Here is a 20,643-nt window from a genome sequence, read left to right as displayed (position 1 = left end):
CACCTTAAGAAAGGAGTGAGAGGGGTGGGTCACTCTTGTCTAGAAACACTAAGCGCGGTGGAAAACCGTCCACAATTCCTGAGGGGTGGAGCTGCTTAGGAAAAAAAAAACAAAAAACAAAAAAAACGAAAAACAAAACAAAACAGCCTATTAACAAGCCTTCAGCTTCACACTGAACTCTATTCAGTGAGAAAAGAAAGGAAGGAAAGGAAGAGAATGAAGACGTTAGTCAGAATATCCCGTGTGAGCAGTAGAGACCACACATTAGGCTGGGGGAAGAAGCCATTTTTTAAAAAGGTTTTTGTCTTGGGCCGAGAACTTGTATTCAAAAAGCCTCAAACATTACATTTAAGTCTATGTGTTTAACTATGATGAATGTGTTTGCTAACAGGGCAGAATCTCACACAAAAAAAAGGTGAAAACCCACTCTAGGCCTGTCTGTGGCAACGAAGTTCTCCGCCAACGATCGCCACCATACCCATCCACAGGAAAGCTCCCTCTACACGCCGAAGAAAACGTAGCCTCCGAGGGCACTCCCGCCACGCCGCGCGAGATGCTTCGCTCGGCCTCCTGGGAATTGTAGTTTAAGTCACTGAAGACGGCTTAGTCAGGCCAGTAAAGAGTGAGTCCAAAAAACTACAACTCCCGGTGTGCTCCAGGGCGACGAGCGGCCGCAGCAGTGACGACTGTGGCGGAGAAGGCCCGGAGGGGGCTCTGCGTTCTGGAGTGGCGCTGCTTGGTCCGGCGGCTGGGTGAGGGCTGCTGGTGTCGCGTTTGAGGAGAACTACGAGTGTGTTTGGCATATCCCCGTCGGGATCCCACCTACGATGAGTGCTGCCCGGGAGTCTCACCCGCACGGGGTGAAACGTTCAGCCTCCCCCGACGACGATGTAAATAACAATGGATGAGGGTTGAGGCCTAGTGAAGGCTGGGGTAGGCCGGGAAGGGTGGATGGATGAAGAAGCGTCCGAAGGAAGGGGGCGCAACGAGGGATGTCTTCCTTTTCCTACTAGAATCTGAAGGTTTGAAGAGGCCCTGAGCTGAGATCCTGAGACCTGCGTAGGAACGGGGGTTGAGGAAGGAAATCCTGAGAAGGGTCGAAAAGGAAAAAGAGCTTAATCGAGATGTCTTTGCGTTTTGGGAGACCGGTGAAGCTCATTTCTTAGTCATTTCAGGATAGATATGTCATACTCCTGACATTGGTCTAAAACGCTCTTCTGGCAATGGCGAAATGTTCAATCACATTTGGACAAATTTTCCAGCCCGAATCCTTTTTTGCAGCGTACTGGTAATTGCTGCCCTAACTACACCATTCTTTATAATAAACAGAGACCAATATTAAGCCGAAGATTGTGGTAGACAGTTTGGGGATGGAATAATGGCGAGGTCAGAGGGAGTGAGACCCAGAAGCGCATTTTGATGTCAAATACCTTTTTCCTGCCCTCAGCTCATCAGTTTAAATAATAAACTGTCCCTTATTAACCTGTTCAGTACTGACTACAATGCCAGATACTGGAATTGAAAGAAAGATGCTTATATTTGTCTTAGCTCTAGCATAGTGTTTGGAAACTGCAGGTAACTTGTAAAATTAGGTTCTTCTATAATGAAACCCCTTGGAAACTTTGATGGGGAAGTTGGTGGGAAGGGGACATGAAGAAGTCATCTTTGAAACAGATGAAAGCTGGTCTCGCTTATTCATACACTGTCAGCTTCAGAATTGTAACTTTTAGTGCAGTTTGACATCTTTCACAAGTCCTTTGTGAGCCATAAAAGGTTCCCTGAATTATTTTGTAGTTAATGCGAGAATACTAAGAACCACGCTCCTTTGGTTGGAAGATAGGGTGTGGACCAGAATTGTAATAAATAGAATAAATTTTAGCCTTGTGAGGAAGATTAGTAATCAATTAAAGAAGAGTGGAGGAATGACGGGTTGTCTGTGGGATTAATTCATGTCCCTTGTCTTTCCTGCTACTGGAATTTAGATCTTCCATTGTTAATACCGCCATTCTGCATTGTTAGGAATTTGTCTAGGTTTTTTTTAGTGATCTAAACTTTAGATGTAAAAGAGCTGTTACATTGTTTTCCTCCCAGTATCAACCGTGAGTTGATTCCGAGAATGTCACACATACTTGCTTTGATAGACTCAGAAATAAAACAATTCTTGAGCCAGGTGAACTTTGATATATTTCAAATCCTATAACTGTTGTCTTGATAGTTGATTTATAGGTGATTATAGTTGCATTTTCAAGATTGGGACCTGTGACTTTACCTATGCTATCATAAAGATGATTGTGTTGTTGTTATGCTATATACAGTAACGTGTCCCTTAACAGTGGTTTTCTTAACTCAGTTTCCATTATATATGTTTATTATTTTTTCTGCTAACTGGATATTACCTTGCTTGATGTTTTTGTTTGTTTAGCTCATCTGTATTTTCAAGATACACCTGGTAATTTTAGAAAATCAACTATCAGTTTATGTGTTAGTATCTGCTGCAAGGTTTTCTGATTCAGTGATTTGATGCATAATTGCGGGCCACAAAACCAGAAGATACTAGAAATAGATATCATATCTCAGAATGCGCTGCTAGGAAAGGGTGACATAGAAATAGTCTCAAGTACAGTGGGATATGTGTATGAGGAGTAACACACTGCCTGCAGTCTGTCTTAGGGGAGGAGGAGTGAAAAGGGCTTCTTAGGTTTCATTGGTTTGGTAGAAGTGGATAATGAAAGCTGTTCTATCTGAGTGCGAGAATCACAAGTACTCGTTAGGCACTGTGTTTCAGAATGTAGTATTTCGGAAATGTGCTTGCTGTTCTTGGAAAGGAAGAACGAATAAACAACAATGCATTAAAAGAATATAATTAGAGATTGTAAAAGTAGAAGTTACTTAGGTAAAAACGTTGTCAAGATGTTTGCTGCTGTGTTCTTGTTGGGTATGTGTGTGCTGGTCATTGAAACCTGGGCCTTATGTATAAGCTACAACCCCAGCCTGAGTGTATTCTTGTAAGAGAATGGGAAGTTGGAAAAGTTGGATTTTAGATAGTTGTGTTTTTAGCTTTCTACAGTTCTGCAACTGTGGTTTGTAATTTGGCCCCATGCAGTATGTGTGGAAGAACAGAGGTTGTGGCCAGAACGTGGGGGCAGCTCATGCAGTTTCTGAGCCTTAGTGCCCTTTATTACCTGCCCACTGGTTGGTTTGCTTGTTGGACTGTGAACGGCTCTAGAGCAGTGGTTCTCCTCAGCCTTCCTAATGCTGCGGCCCTTTAATTCTGTTCCTTGTGTTGTGGTGGTCCCCAGCCATAAATTTTTTCGTTGCTACTTCCATAACTGTAATTTTGCTACTGTTATGAATCATAGTGTAAACATCTGATATGCTGCCCCCAAAGGAGTCTCACAGTTTGAGAACCACTGGGAGTGGGAAGTCACTTGTAAGTTAAAGAAGGTTGCATGTTGAGTGTCCCTTAGGCTGAAAACCAAAAGTGTTTCAGGTTTCAGAATTTGTTGGATTTGGGAATATTTGCATATATTTTTTAAAGATTTATTTATTTATTTATTATATGTAAGTATTCTGTAGCTGTCTTTAGATACTCCAGAAGAGGGAGTCAGATCTCATTACAGATGGTTGTGAGCCACCATGTAGTTGCTGGGATTTGAACTCAAGACCTTCTGAAGAGCAGTCAGTGCTCTTATCCACTGAGCCATCTCTCCAGCCCTATTAGCATATTTATAATGAGCTATCTTGAGAATAAGGTCTGAGTATTGGTAAAACATTGACCTGTTTCATGCATTCACAAATGTGCCTGAAGGTAACAATATAACAATATTTTGAGTGCACCTATCACTACTGAGTTACTACTGAGTTGTAAGGTCAGGTGAATAATTTGTGCCATGTTAACATTCAAGAGAATTTTTGGAGTCACAACCTTTCAGGTTTTCATATTAGATTTTTAACCTGTATGCAACTCTTCATGCATTCTTGAGATGGTTTCTTTTGTTGTAGTGGTGGTTTAGTTTGGTTTTGGGTGTGGGGAGTCAAACCCACGACCTCCTACATGCTAAGCAGGTTCTCTACCACTGAACTATGTCCCCAGCCATTGGGATTTCAATTCAAAACTACTGTGTATCTGAGACTAGTATTATATTTTCTGTGTAGCCCCAAAACTCAGGACACTGCTACCTTTATCTCATGATTATAGTTAGGCAGGAGCCACCACACCAGGCATAAAATAGGCTTCTGAAAAGTCTTAAGTCAATAAGGAATCAAAGCTAAGTGAAATGTCAGTCTTGGCTCACAGAGCAAGTGGTTTAGTGAGAATAAGAATTGGTGCCAGGAAGTGGTGGCGCATGCCTTTGATCCCAGCACTCAGGAGGCAGAGGCAGGAGGATTTCTGAGTTTGAGGCTAGCCTGGTCTTCGGAGTGAGTTTCAGGACAGCCAGAGCTACTACACAGAGAAACCCTGTCTCGAAAAACTTTAAAAAAAAAAAAATTGGTAGTAGTGGTACTTTATTATAATGAGCTAGAAATAGTTAGGACTAATTGATCTATAAAAAGGTCTGCAGTCATGGAAAGGAATAGAGATTTGTAACTTAGGCAGCCAAAATGATGAGAACATCAAATCTCCTCACCAGATGTAGTTTAGAAGAACAAGTGGTGAGGTGCTAATGCTTTAACTCTGATATGTTCAGAAGTTGTTCTCCTTGTTTTAAAAATTCTGTATATTTCATTCGTAATTTTCAGAGAAATAAAAAGGGACTATCAATGACTACTCAGAATTTTAATCTAAATTTAACAATAACAAGTCTAAATTTCTACTCTATCTTCTGATTTTTAACAGTCTTTTAACCCAAAGGGTTGGCATCCTGTGGGTATAGCTGATTGCTCATTGGTGTCATGTATCAACTAGAACATATGGTTAAAGAAAGATTGTTTATCTATTTCTAGTAGGTTTTAGCTTTCTTGTCGCTTCTGTTTCTTGTATTTTCGTAGTGAAAATATAATAGTTGGACTCTTTGAAAACTGAGGACTTACCATTTTGTGTTGGAGGTTTTTTACCTTTGCCCCATAATTGTAAAACATTTTTATTTTTTATTATATTTTAGTTAGAATGGTCAATCAAATGAATGTCTTCACTTCTTTATCATCTTTTTCTTTTAGTCACCTTTGTATGCACACCTGTCTTCAGCCTTTGCCCATTACAAATCAAGTAAATGTTGTACACATATAATAAAAGATGAAGTAAAAGCCAAGCATCCTTTTAGAAAAATGAGATGGTCCCAGCTCTTCTTGCAAAATGAAACTCTTTCTGCAAAACGGAGCCCTTCCCATTGAGTGGCTTTCTGCATGAGGGTACCATATTCTTTATTCCTGTTTTGTCTCACTTGATTGGTGGGTTGGAAAAACTCATCTAGTCGTTTATTATACAAAGAATCGGCCTGAGTTATTTGCACATAACTTCATCCTCATTTTTAGCCTATAATTCTATACTACCTGCTATTTCGCTTTTTTAATTATTAATTTTTTGTGTGTATGAGTGTGTTGCTTACAAATATGTCTGTGCACCAAGTGTATGCCTCGTACCCATGGAGGCCAGAGAGGGCGTGAATTTACTAGAATGGGAGTCACAGACAGTGGTAAACCACCATGTCAGTGCTGGGAATCAAACCCAGGTTCTCGAAAAGAGCATCCATTGCTCTTACCCACTGAGACAAGTCTCTGGCCCTCTTCTTTTTTAAAAATCTTAGTTCTAAAATGCCTTTTGTCAGTTTTCTTCTTTTGGGTAAAAATTAAAGATTGCACAACAGATGACTGAACATTTTGACAGTAAGATATTTGACACAATATAGTACAAAAAGGGTTTCTCTTGTTTGTTTCCTTAAATCACTCTTAATATGGCTGCAAGTGGTTGACAGATTATAATGAAATCTTACATTTGCTTCAAAATGTAGAGGAAAATTTAATTATAATTCTATAGTACTTAAATTGACAAAACAGTTCAGCGATCCTGCTTGAAAGATACAGTGAATTTTAGACTTTTCGGGGGTAAACTTTATTTCTGCTCTTTGGAGGATCTGTAAGAAACAATAAAATTTATAACATTTTGGGTCTAATAAATAATTGGAATTTCTCAAACAAACAAAAAACCTGAAAGATTATGATGGCATGCTGTTTCTTAGAATATAAGCAAAGTCTATTTTTGAGTGATTTATTACATTTTTTGTGTACGTGTGCATGTGTATATACACGTTCACTCAGCATAATTTCATGTCACACTACATGGAAGTCATTTCCTTCCTTTCACCTTGGGAATCCCAGGGCTCAAACTTAGGTTGTCAGGCTAAGCAACAACTACCTTCTCCCATTGAGCCATCTGACTGGCCCAAACCCAGAATTTTAAAAGTTTTCTTTAACAGTCCTAGCAGCCTGCTGTTACTGAGTGCCTAGTCCCCTTCACAGCTTGATTAGGGCAGTAGGTGTCACAGATTTGCATCCTGGAGCTTGAGACCCGTAGGAGTGTGTACATCGTAATGTATGAGTGCTCTATGTGATGTTGCCATTTTCAGGCTTTAGAGACAGAGCTGTGGCTGTAACAGAATGAGGAGTTCTGCCATGAGGTGAGGGAAGGGAGCTGGCAGGACTCAGGTGTGATACATTGATTGACTTCTACAAACCACGAGTCCCAGTTAATTAAAACTGGCAGAAGAAAACTTGGAGTTACAGATTGAATATAAATGTTTTAGTATTTGTAAATGCAGAAACAAAAACCAAAATAACTAATGTCTTGCAGCTTGGATCTAGCAATTGGGAGGCAGCAGACTTAGGCAATGAAGAAAGAAAACAAAAGTTCTTGAGACTTATGGGTGCAGGAAAGGTAAGCATTGTATGTTTTTATCTTTTTAAAACAGTGCTGTGTCTATATGGTTAAGAGAGGAGGATAGGGCATCTTGGGGTCCATTTTCTTCTGCTTGATTTATTTTTTGCTTTGGGAAATACACCTAGCCTAACCAAACACTTTCAATTTATACTATTTCTGAACCACCTTTGGCAGTGTGGTTAGAGACTATATGAAGAAAATTGGATTTGTATAAACTCAGCTGATTGCTTGCTACCTGATGGTTTTCATAGAAGGCATTTCTGAGCAATTATAGCTGCTGCCAAAAGTCAGAAGTCTGTATTTCATAGCCCTTAAAGTAGCAGCCAAGGGAATCTTCCTTATCAGAGGCCTAATTTTAGGAATGTTGCATATATCTTCGGATACACCTGAGTTTAATTAAATGTGTAGTTATAGGTGCTAAGAAAGCATTCTTTGAAAACCTTTCACTTCCTAGCAGTTTTGTTTACAAACTACATTTGAAAGCATTGGGAGGACATTTTCTTCTTTTCAGCACCCCAAGATAAAACCGCACCCTTTGTTGTACATGTGAAGCCCTGGTGCATTTCACCAGCAGTTACTGATGATTTAATACGTGCCAGCACTGCTCTGTGTCCTGCCTGGGTATCACCAGTGGTGGTGTGATGACTGTTGTGCATTGAAAGAAACGGCAACTAACACAGAGTCATTAGTGTGAGGGAGCATACAGAGGTGGACAGTTATCTCCAGCTTTCCTGCCCAAGAGATTCCAGAAATAGTAGTGGGCAGATGTGAAAGCTCAACTCCCATTAGAGGGTTCTGAGTATAGAGCTCGAGGAAGGCAGACCCTCACAGAACTGTCAGGACGCGTTCTGTAGTCAGTGATCCTTGCTTCCTGACGATTTGCAGGGTTTTATAGTACGCAGCTTTCTCTTGGCATCTACAAATAAAAGATTTGTTAAAGGCATATAAAGTAATTTAGGGGACATGATCAAGTACTAGGATGAAAATTCTGACAGTACTAAAAACATTAGTCTAAGACAATCTTTAAAATTTAGTAACCAGTTAATGGGCTTTTCTGCCACCATATAAATCTTTGCCTAAAGGCTGGAGGTGGAGCTTAGATGTGTCCTTAGATGGAAGAAATATACATGTGTCTCCACACGCACTTTGTAATGTTGCTTTGGGATTAGATTTAATCTTTTCCTTTTTTCATGGATCCTTTCTTTACTTTAGGAAATGAAATGGGAACCATAAAGAGTGGACTGAATAGTGAAACTAATTATGTAGTTTCTTTGAATGAGACTTTTTATGTTTTGTATTACATTGTTTTAAGATCTGTCTTTGGCAGGTTGAAATTAAGGGTTTGTTGTAATCTAATAAAGAAGTAGCTAGTTAATTGTGATATATTATAAATAATAATGTTCATTTTTATTTTCTACTACTTGGTATGTGATAAATATTTTGCTTTCAATCTAAATAAGTTTTGGGGGGATTTTTTTACTTTGTTTTGTTTGTTTGCTTGCTTGCTTGCTTTCTAAGATACTCTTGAGGAATCAGGAAGAGATTGCCAAAAAGGTTTTAAGAAATTCAGGAAGTCTAGGCACTATGATAGCACACGCCTTTAATCCCAGCACTCAGGAGGCAGAGGCAGGCAGATCTCTAAAGTTGCAAGCCAGCCTGGTTTACAGAATAATTTCCAGGGCAGTCAGAACTACATAGAGAAACCTGTGTTGAGATGGGAGCAAGGGGCCATGACGAAATGACAGTACGTACTCAGCAGGAAAGAAAATGCTTGGGCTGGCTTAATTTTCTCATTGTGTATCATTTAAAATTCCAGCCTGGGACAGGCATGTGGTGCTTGCCTTTAATCCTACCACTTGGGAGACAGATGCAGATAGATCTCTGTTTTGGTTTGGTTTGGTTTTCGAGACAGGGTTTCTCTGTGTAGTCCTGGCTGTCCTGGAACTCACTCTGTAGACCAGGCTGGCCTTGAACTCAGAAATCCGCCTGCTTCTGCCTCCCGAGTGCTGGGATTAAAGGTGTGCACCACCACGCCCGGCTCAGATAGATCTCTTATGAGTTCAAGGACAGCTTGGTTCTACATAGTGAGACCTTGTCTCAAAATATTAGAACCTGATCTCTACCCCTTTAGAGTGTTCTGTGATTGTGTTCTCTGTTTTGTTTTGATGGCACTACCTCCTAGGATTGTTTAATTCACTGCTTACATTTGTGTATTTCTTTCTAGTCTTTCCTCTTGCTAGTATATAATTCCATAAAGACAAAGATCTTGATTTATGCCTTAGTCTTCAGAATATTCCAGAAACTTGCAGTAGTTTCCACTACATTATAGTGAATACCCAGTAATTATATTAAATGAGCAATTTCAAGTTTTAATATATTTTCTACCTTCTTACAGAAAGAACACACTGGTCGCCTTGTTATAGGAGATCACAAATCAACATCTCACTTCCGAACAGGTAAGAAAAACATAATTAAAGTAGAGGTGCTAGATCTATATGATTTTGAGCTTTTCTGTGCATAGTTCTGTTAACTAAAGCATTTCAAGGAAATATATTCTATTGGTAAAACAGCTGCCTAGCATGCTTATAGCCCTGGCTTTGCAGCACCAAAAAAGGCAGAAAAATATAAAATAAAAAAATATATGGGAAAAACTTTTTAATAAAAACTGCAAATGAATTGGATTTTAATTCAGTCTACTGAAAGGTAAACGAAATTTTGGTTGTTATTAATTAACAGCATAATCTAAACTAAATGTAACAAAAATTTTAACTGAATCATTTAACTTTATAGGACCTATCTTATATAGTATCTTTCAGAAATCATTACACATGATCTTAGCCAAAAGGCCGAGAAGCGATCTGACATTAGTTACTTCAGAATGATTATCATTGTTCCACAAGGCAGAACATTGGCCTTTCAAAATGGAAAGGCGTTTTGGCATTTAATACTTGTCTTTTAAAATTGAGAATTGTAATAAAGTGAAATGGCATGAGAGGTCGGGATAGTCCTTGCCGTGCTCACTAGATAATGATGCCAAAGACATTGAGAGCTCTATGAAGAAAATAACTGGAAGCACAGAAATGTGTGATTGGAACCTAAAGTTGCTTTTGTACACTAAAGCACTAACCCCAGTGTTGGGTACAGACTGTGGAGGACCATCCATGTGAAGTGGGGTCACAGGGCTGTCAGTGCTCTGCTGCCTGGTGCAGAGTAAACGAGCATACAAATGTTGCATAGTAAATAGCTTGGGATTTTAGTTTGTTTCTATTAACTGAGAAGCAAAGACAGGCACCAAGAAACATTACCAGGCCACCCTGAGATGACCTTGCATGCTCTGAGCAGAATTGCTCATTTTTGTTCTCTGTTCAGAAACAAATACTCTTGTTTATTGGAGGTTTTTAGGTCACTTGGAGGAAACCTTCAGAGTGATCATTAGACATTAATTTAGAAGCTTGGCTCCTAAGTTATCATAAGTGTGTGTGTTGGCTACTGTGGTGTTTAGTGGGTGACAGCTGTGCTACAGAAACTGTCCACACAGTGCAGTGTGAAGTCAGTCAGTTAGAGACCTCAGCCCTGAATAGAATAGCCTCTGTTTTGTGGGTCTTTTTGTGTAATCAAATGTTTTTGTTGATTTGACTGAATCATAACCAAAGTACAATGGACACGCAGGGGAAGAAGACAAGAAAATTAATGAAGAGCTGGAGTCTCAGTACCAGCAGAGCATGGACAGCAAACTGTCAGGACGGTACCGGCGGCACTGCGGACTCGGCTTCAGTGAGGTATGACTGCTCACGACTGGGACATGATCGCTTTCCATTTGATATTTGGGTTGTCAGGGCATCCAAGAACCCTGAGAGACAGAGAGAGAGAGAGAGGGAGAGGGAGAGAGAGAGAGGGAGAGAGGGAGAGAGAGGGGAGGGGGGATGGGGGGAGGGGAGGGGAGGGGAGGAGAGGAGAGGAGAGGGAGAGAGTGTGTTAGTTTGTTTTTTGTTTTTTTTTTTTTTTTCCAAGACAGAGTTTCACTGTGTATCTCTGGCTGTCCTAGAACTCACTCTGTAGACCAGGCTGGCCTCGAACTCAGAAATCTGCCTGCCTCTGCCTCCCAAGTGGCATGCGCCACCACTGCCCGGCGAGAGAGTGCTTTCTTGTCAGCTACTCAAAATACTCTTGCAGCACGTCTCTGTCACTACAGAATCAGGAAATGTTCTTAAGAAGTTAAAATGAGTTTTCTAATATTGGCTTAGGGTAAATTTTACTTAACTTTGGCAGACCTTTAACAGATATGGATAATGCTCATAAGATAAAAGTCTTTCATGTAAGTTTAAAACTGGTCTCTAATAAGGACCACTGTGTAATAAGGACTGGTGTGGTGTGAATGACTGACAGATGCTGTTCCAGGAAGAGAAAAGCAGGAAATGTCAGTCTAGAGGAGGGAGACAGCGAAGTGCTCCTGGGAGGCTTTCCTTAAAGCCTGGAGTGGCTGTCCTCAGTCTTTCCCTCAGCAGCCAGGAATCTTAATTTGCCTATGAAATACTAATACTACCTAATACTATGAAGTGGACTCCTTGGGGTGTTTTAAGATAGGGGCTCACTATGTAACCCCTGCTGGAACTTGAACTCCTAGATATCCACCTGCCTCTGCCTCCTGAGTTAAGTGGGCTGATTTTTAAGATAGACAAAAATTAGGACCAATCCCAGTTCCCAGTTTCTGTACTGGCCAGTGGTGCTTCTTTTTCTTCCCTCATAGGCCTTTGGTTGATGTTTTAGGTAGAAGATCATGATGGAGAAGGTGATGTGGCTGGAGATGACGATGAGGACGACTCCCCTGATGCTGAGAGTCCAGATGACTCGGACAGTGACTCTGAGTCTGAGAAGGAGGAGTCTGCAGAAGAGCTTCATGCTGCTGAGCATCCTGATGACACAGAAGACCCGAAAAGCAAAAAAGATGCGAAGAGCAATTATAAGATGATGTTTGTCAAGTCCAGTGGCTCCTAACTACCAAACACTTAGTCTTTGTATTAAAAGTAAGCCTTATTGTTATAATGCACAGTGGAGGACTGCTTATAGAGCACAGACCTTTGTATTATAATTTTTAAAAAGGCCCTTTTAAATAACTACAAAGAGTGTTTGCTTTCAAATGCCATGGGTTACATTTCTCCAGGCATGACTATAACCACTTTTGTAAAGAGTCAGAGTTGTATAAAATGAGAAATAAATGCTGTACTCAGCTTCCTTTCATATTGGCATCATCTGCCCTCTCCCCACCGTTTGCCTCTGTAGGTGCATTATGGGGGACACTTGCTTTGTTTGTGGCAGCTCTTTCATCTTCATCTTTTGGTTTGTTCCTATTTTTCTCTTACATAATTCATCTGATACTGTGACATGTTCCCTTGATTATACTTTGTTAAAGTAGACCTGTCCATCATGGAGTTGGCTGCCACCAGCCCTGCTGCAGACCATCATTGACAGTCCATGCTTGTTTAGTCTTTGCTCGTGGACCAGAGCAAGCACAGGACACTTATGTGTGGAAGTGCCCTGTTACATCATTCAAAGGTTGCAAACCCAAAATGTCTTTATATAAGTTGATTTTACTGTATGGTAAAGTTTTGATAAAATTTGGCCAGTTTTTACAGAAGAAATTATTTCTCTGCTCATTTAGTCCTGTGTATTTAGAAATATGTAAAACTGGATTTTTTTTTAAGGTACTATGTGACCAAAGTTCATTTTTTCCTCCTAAGGTCTAAATAAAGAGAAAGCAGTTTCCCATATTTGATTGTGATGCCTTTATCCTCATTGTCTGTAAATGGGGAGCAGGCTTACCAAGTAAGAAGTAGGAAACCATGTATGTTCATCTCACCATCTCTCTAGAGTCTACATGGCTGGCAGGAACCATCACCAGGTGACTGCAGCTGGCTGCCAGAGTGGGGCGGGCTCATCTCTTGTCTCCTTGGTTTGTACAGCAGTTTACTTGAGTGCATTGTGGGGTAGTGGATGGAGCTTTGAATAACTGTCCAAATTTTAATCAGCTTAAAGATGAGAATGCAGCCTGTATTAGAACTGATGTTACATATCAGACTGCAGTGTGTGCCTGCTGAGCTGGACTTTGTAAAGCTACTCCTTTCAAAGTTGAAATGGGGGCACAGAGCAGTTGAGTTCTGATTCACAGACTACGTTTTGCATTTTCACCCAAAAGGCCTTTTCATTTTGTTTTTTAATTCCTCACACTCTACAAGTAGGTACTGCCCATGTAAGTATTCTCTGGAAGATCAACAGTGTGTGTAAAGTACCTTAGAGAAGTTTGGGTTTAGTGTAAACACTGATTTTCAAATCCAGCCTCTGGGACTTCACATTACAGTTAATTTACGTCGAAACTAAGAACTAATTTATGTCTAAGAATAGATGAGAGGCTCTTGTTCTCTTTGTCTTCCTGCTCCCTCTCTGTCCTCTAGTCCCTTCCCCCTTCAAAAAAAAAAAGATGAGATAAGAGGCTCCAGTTCCAAGGAATCCAATGTGCCCTTCTCACCTCCACAGGCACCAGGTACACAAGTGGTACACAAACAAACATACCAGGAGGCAAAACACCATTTAAGAGCAGAACCATAAGGATGCTGGCCAGACATCCTAGTGCCAGGGAGACTGAGCTGATTGCCCTGAGGTCATAGGAAGCTGCAGAGAAGGACTGTCTCAAAAATAATAATGGAAGCTGGAAACGCCAGCTGCTTGGGAGGGCGCTCCGCTAGCATAGTAAAGGCCCCGTCCTCAGGGCCACAAAGGAATGGAAGGAAGATCAGTGAGATTTTAAAGCCACTCCACCCACTCACTATTAAACATGCAGGGCTAGTTATAAGATTTTCAGTTTTAATTAGTCCATGTCTAGCCACTAAACTAACAACACTCAAGGGGTAGAATAGGTTCTTACTCAAGAACCTATTGGTCCATGAGGCCCTGCAGCCTGTAGTCCCCACAGCACATTAACCACCTTGCCTATCTTACATGAATGAACGACATGTTTCAAGGAACAACATGAAAGGGAAACAAATGACTTGATATGCCATCTTGTACCCATTCTTTAAAAGTTCAGGAAACTGGCCCAGTGGGTAGAGGCCCTGACTGTCAGTCTGCCCCTGATGACCTGAGTTTGCCCTCCAGCACCCACGTGATAGGAGTCAAGCCTACCACGCTCTCTAACTGCTCTGAATCGTCCTCTCAACTTGCATGTGTGCAATGACAGCTGACACACACTGCATGAGATAGAAAACTCAAAGAATACAAATGGCTTTTGAGCAGTTGGTCACAGTGGAAAGGTTGTGATTTTCCATACTAGTGACTTCATCCAGAACGGTCCTTGTCCCAAGTTTGCACCCAGCGGTTCACTCCTAACAGGGCCTTTCCTTGCATCAAATGACTGCCTCTTAATGACTAGAATTCATGTCATTTGTAGTAGCTAAAAGCCTAGATATTTAACACCTCGGTGAATGGAAGAAGCAGAAATGTCCGGTGTAATGACCTTACTTGAAAACAAAAGTTGGGGGCTGGAAAGATGACTCAGTAGTTAAAGAGCACCGACTGCTCTTCCAGAGGTCCTGTGTTCAAATCCCATCAAGTACATGGTGGCTCATAATCATCTGTAATGGTGTCTGATGCTCTCTTCTGGTGTGTCAGAAGACAGAGACAGTGTACTCACATAAATCTTTAAAAAAAAAAAAAAAAAAAAAGCAAAGTTGGGTCGCCTTTCAAATGGGGAAATGAATTTCTGCTACCAGGTGAGCACATAGGAATTTGCTGCTGTCACCACTGAGACAGTGCAGGCCTCAGTTGCTCTCAGTTCAGGGTCAGCCTCCTGCTAAAGTCCTACTACCTTTAGATGTACCTGTGTGGCCTGCAGGTTATTCTGGAAAAAGATCACCAAGCCAGTAAGAAACACTGGAGGACCTCACAGTGCCTGTGACTCTGTCAACTCCAATTCTTTTCATCTGTGGGTGTTTTGTCTTTTGTAGACAGGTTATCTCTGGCGGTCCTAGAATTCAAGGATCCTCCTGCCTCTTGCCTTTGAGTGTTGATTAAGGGCATGTAGGTGATGCTACATCTGACTTCTTATTCTTATATTAAAAAAACAATCTACAAGTTATGAGCCTCTTTTATCTTCCTATCTCTGTAATGTCTTTTTCCTTCCGTCTTTTCTGAACTGGGCTGGCTGGCTGGCTGGCTCCCCTCGTACAAAGGATTCCCCCCTGAGCCAGACAACGTGAGTTTAGTCCCCAGATGTGACATGGTAGAAGTTGAGAACTCCCACAAGTTACCCATGACCTCCACATAGCATGCTTGTGGTATACATCCTTCCTCCCCTAAATGAATACATTTATATTCCATGAAGTTGTGCCAGTTAAAATCACAGCAAGGACAGGTGTCACAACCCAGCTCTCTCCATTATTGATGATAAACGAGGCAACTTGAGGCCACAGGCCTCATCCGGCCGGAACAGCACCGGTGTAGCTAGAGCGCAGGGTCGGCTGACACCGGCCAGCTACCCACGACCCCCCCCACAGGATTTTGAGACTGCTGGTGAGTGGAACACAGCTTCTGCTCCAGTCCAGTCACACGGGACCTGAGACTGCTCTGGTTGGGGAGGCAGAAATCCGGCCTACGTAGGGCCACAAGCCTCTTCCGGTCAGAAAAGCACCGGAGTAGCTAGGGCGCAGGGTCAGCTGACACTCGCCAGCTACCCACAACACCCGCCACAGGATCTTAAGACTTCTGGTGAGTGGAACACAGCTTCTGCTACAATCCAATTGCGCGCGGGACCTGAGACTGCATTAGTTAGGGAAGCAGAAACCGGCCTGAGTAGGGCCACAGGCCTCATCCGGCCGGAACAGAACTGGTGTAGCTAGAGCGCAGGGTCGGCTGACACCCGCCAGCTACCCACGACCCCCGCCACAGGATTTTGATACTGCTGGTGAGTGGAACACAGCTTCTGCTCCAATCTTTAAACAGTGACAACGACAACAACTAACCCCAGAGATTACCAGATGGCGAAAGGTAAACATAATAATCTTACTAACAGAAACCAAGACCACTCACCATCATCAGAACCCAGCACTCCCACTTCGCCCAGTCCAGGGCACCCCAACACACCGGAAAAGCTAGACACGGATCTAAAAGCATATCTCCTGATGATGGTAGAGGACTTCAAGAAGGACTTTAATAACACACTTAAAGAAATACAGGAGAACACTGCTAAACAGGTAGAAGACATTAAAGAGGAAGCACAAAAATCCCTTAAAGAATTGCAGGAGAACACTGCTAAAGAGTTACAAATCCTTAAAGAAAAACAGGATAACCTAATCAAACAGGTAGAAGTCCTTAATGAAAAACAGGAAAACACATCCAAACAGATGAGGGAAATGAACAAAACCATACTAGACCTAAAAAGGGAAGTAGACACAATAAAGAAAACCCAAAATGAGGCAACACTGGAGATAGAAACCCTAGGAAAGAAATCTGGAACCATAGATACCAGCATCAGCAACAGAATACAAGAGATGGAAGAGAGAATCTCAGGTGCAGAAGATTCCATAGAGAACATCGGCACAACAATCAAGGAAAATGTAAAATGCAAAAAGATCCTAACTCAAAACATCCAAGAAATACAGGACACAATGAGAAGACCAAACCTACGGATAATAGGAGTGGATGAGAATGAAGATTTTCAACTCAAAGGACCAGCAAACATCTTCAACAAAATTATAGAAGAAAACTTCCCAAATCTAAAGAAAGAGATGCCCATGAACATACAAGAAGCCTACAGAACTCCAAATAGACTGGACCAGAAAAGAAATACCTCCCGACACATAATAATCAGAACAACAAATGCTCTAAATAAAGATAGAATACTAAAAGCAGTAAGAGAAAAAGGCCAAGTAACATATAAAGGCAAGCCTATCAGAATTACACTAGATTTCTCACCAGAGACTATGAAAGCCAGAAGATCCTGGACGGATGTTATACAGACACTAAAAGAACACAAATTCCAGCCCAGGCTACTATACCCAGCCAAACTCTCAATTAACATAGATGGAGAAACCAAAGTATTCCACGACAAAACCAAATTCACACATTATCTCTCCACGAATCCAGCCCTTCAAAGGATAATAACAGAAAAAAACCAATACAAGGACAGGAACCACGCCCTAGAAACTACAAGAAGGTAATCCCTCAACAAACCTAAAAAAAGACAGCCACAAGAACAGAATGCCAACTTTAACAACAAAAATAACAGGAAACAACATTTACTTTTCCTTAATATCTCTTAATATCAATGGACTCAACCCCCCGATAAAAAGACATAGACTAACAAACTGGCTACACAAACAAGACCCAACATTTTGCTGCTTACAGGAAACTCATCTCAGAGAAAAAGATAGACACTACCTCAGAATGAAAGGCTGGAAAACAATTTTCCAAGCAAATGGTATGAAGAAACAAGCTGGAGTAGCCATTCTAATATCTGATAAGATTGACTTCCAACCCAAAGTCATTAAAAAAGACAGGGAGGGACACTTCATACTCATCAAAGGTAAAATCCTCCAAGAGGAACTATCAATCCTGAATATCTATGCTCCAAATACAAAGGCAGCCACATTCATTAAAGAAACTTTAGTAAATCTCAAAGCACACATTGCACCTCATACAATAATAGTGGGAGACTTCAACACACCACTTTCACCAATGGACAGATCGTGGAAACAGAAACTAAACAGGGACACAGTGAAACTAACAGAAGTTATGAATCAAATGGATCTGGCAGATATCTACAGAACATTCTATCCTAAAACAAAAGGATATACCTTCTTCTCAGCACCTCATGGTACTTTCTCCAAAATTGACCACATAATTGGTCACAAAACAGGCCTCAACAGATACAAAAATATTGAAATTGCCCCATGCATCCTATCAGATCACCATGGACTAAGGCTGATCTTCAATAACAAAATAAATAATAGAAAGCCAACCTTCACGTGGAAACTGAACAACACACTTCTCAATGATACCTTGGTCAAGGAAGGAATAAAGAAAGAAATTAAGGACTTTTTAGAGTTCAATGAAAATGAAGCCACAACATACCCAAACTTATGGGACGCAATGAAAGCATTTCTAAGAGGAAAACTCATAGCTCTGAGTGCCTCCAAAAGGAAACTAGAGAGAGCACACATTAGCAGCTTGACAACATACCTAAAAGCACTAGAACAAAAGGAAGCAAATTCACCCAAGAGGAGTAGACGGCAGGAAATAATCAAACTCAGGGGTGAAATCAACCAAGTGGAAACAAGAAGAACTATTCAAAGAATCAACCAATCAAGGAGCTGGTTCTTTGAGAAAATCAACAAGATAGATAAACCCTTAGCCAGACTCACTAGAGGGCACAGGGAAAGCATCCTAACTAACAAAATCAGAAATGAAAAAGGAGACATAACAACAGATCCTGAAGACATCCAAAACACCATCAGATCCTTCTACCAAAGGCTATACTCAACAGAACTGGAGAACCTGGATGAAATGGAGAAGTTCCTAGACAGATACCAGGTACCAAAGTTGAATCAAGATCAGGTTAATGATCTAAACAGCCCTATATCCCCCAAAGAAATAGAAGCAGCCATTAATAGTCTCCCAACTAAAAAAAGCCCAGGACCAGATGGGTTTAGTGCAGAGTTCTATCAGACCTTCAAAGAAGATCTAATCCCAGTTCTTCACAAACTATTCCACAAAATAGAAACAGAAGGTACTCTACCCAACTCATTCTATGAAGCCACAATTACTCTGATACCTAAACCACAAAAAGACCCAACAAAGATAGAAAACTTCAGACCAATATCCCTTATGAATATTGATGCAAAAATCCTCAATAAAGTTCTTGCTAACCGAATCCAAGAACACATCAAAACAATCATCCATCCTGACCAAGTAGGTTTCATCCCAGGGATGCAGGGATGGTTCAATATACGGAAATCCATCAACGTAATCCAGTATATAAACAAACTCAAAGACAAAAACCACATGGTCATCTCCTTAGATGCGGAAAAAGCATTTGACAAGATCCAACACCCATTCATGATAAAAGTCTTGGAAAGATCAGGAATTCAAGGCCCATACCTAAACATGATAAAAGCAATCTACAGCAAACCAGTAGCCAACATCAAAGTAAATGATGAGAAGCTTGAAGCAATCCCTCTAAAATCAGGGACTAGACAAGGCTGTCCACTTTCTCCATACCTATTCAACATTGTACTTGAAGTCCTAGCCAGAGCAATTCGACAACAAAAGGAGATCAAAGGGATACAAATTGGAAAAGATGAAGTCAAAATATCACTTTTTGCAGATGATATGATAGTATATATAAGTGACCCTAAAAATTCCACCAGAGAACTCCTAAGCCTGATAAACAGCTTCGGTGAAGTAGCTGGATATAAAATTAACTCAAACAAATCAATGGCCTTTCTCTACACAAAGAATAAACAGGCTGAGAAAGAAATTAGGGAAACAACACCCTTCTCAATAGTCACAAATAATATAAAATATCTTGGCGTGACCCTAACTAAGGAAGTGAAAGATCTGTATAATAAAAACTTCAAGTCTCTGAAGAAAGAAATTATAGAAGATCTCAGAAGATGGAAAGATCTCCCATGCTCATGGATTGGCAGGATCAACATTGTAAAAATGGCTATCTTGCCAAAAGCAATCTACAGATTCAATGCAATCCCCATCAAAATTCCAACTCAATTCTTCAACGAATTAGAAAGTGCAATCTGCAAATTCATCTGGAATAACAAAAAACCTAGGATAGCAAAAACTCTTCTCAAGGATAAAAGAACCTCTGGTGGAATCACCATGCCGGACCTAAAGCTCTACTACAGAGCAATTGTGATAAAAACTGCATGGTACTGGTATAGTGACAGACAAATAGACCAATGGAATAGAATTGAAGACCCAGAAATGAACCCACACACCTACGGTCACTTGATCTTCGACAAGGGAGCTAAAAACATCCAGTGGAAGAAAGACAGCATTTTCAACAAATGGTTAACTGGTTGTTAACATGTAGAAGAATGCGAATCGATCCATTCCTATCTCCTTGTACTAAGGTCAAGTCTAAGTGGATCAAGGAACTACACATAAAACCAGAGACACTGAAACTTATAGAGGAGAAAGTGGGGAAAAGCCTTGAAGATATGGGCACAGGGGAAAAATTCCTGAATAGAACAGTAATGGCTTGTGCTGTAAGATCGAGAATTGACAAGTGGGACCTCATGAAACTGCAAAGCTTCTGCAAGGCTAAAGACACCATCAATAAGACAAAAAAACCACCAACAGATTGGGAAAGGATCTTCACCTATCCTAAATCAGATAAGGGACTAATATCCAATATATATAAAGAACTCAAGAAGGTGGACTCCAGAAAGTCAAATAACCCCATTAAAAAATGGGGCTCAGAACTGAACAAAGAATTCTCACCTGAGGAATACCGAATGGCAGAGAAGCACCTGAAAAAATGTTCAACATCCTTAATCATCAGGGAAATGCAAATCAAAACAACCCTGAGATTCCACCTCACACCAGTCAGAATGGCTAAGATCAGAAATTCAGGTGACAGCAGATGCTGGCGAGGATGTGGAGAAAGAGGAACACTCCTCCATTGTTGGTGGGATTGCAAGCTTGTACAACCACTCTGGAAATCAGTTTGGCGGTTCCTCAGAAAATTGGACATAGTACTACGG

General features: G+C 40.9%; 1 protein-coding gene across 2 annotated transcripts; it reads left to right on the top strand.

Annotated features, from left to right (window-relative positions):
* The first annotated feature begins 670 nt into the window (after positions 1 to 670).
* CUNH11orf58 (chromosome unknown C11orf58 homolog) lies at positions 671 to 12,642 on the top strand. 2 transcript variants are annotated; one of them, XM_021167228.1, is made up of 5 exons: positions 671 to 890; positions 6,788 to 6,871; positions 9,270 to 9,330; positions 10,544 to 10,653; positions 11,642 to 12,642. In XM_021167228.1, the coding sequence occupies exons 1-5, from the start codon at positions 828 to 830 to the stop codon at positions 11,867 to 11,869; spliced, it is 546 nt and encodes a 181-aa protein (XP_021022887.1). In that variant the 5' UTR covers positions 671 to 827; the 3' UTR covers positions 11,870 to 12,642. The 2 variants fall into 2 exon arrangements, with proteins under 2 accessions (XP_021022887.1, XP_085697502.1); XM_085841376.1 differs by having other exon boundaries at positions 676 to 752.
* Positions 12,643 to 20,643: the final 8,001 nt, after the last annotated feature.

The sequence above is a fragment of the Mus caroli genome, unplaced genomic scaffold (genome assembly GCF_978045245.1).
Source record: "Mus caroli unplaced genomic scaffold, Mus_caroli_1 scaffold_8, whole genome shotgun sequence".
NCBI classification, from domain to species: domain Eukaryota; kingdom Metazoa; phylum Chordata; class Mammalia; order Rodentia; family Muridae; genus Mus; species Mus caroli.
Note: the sequence above shows the minus strand (reverse complement) of the source record. Positions and strands in the feature narration are given on the sequence as shown.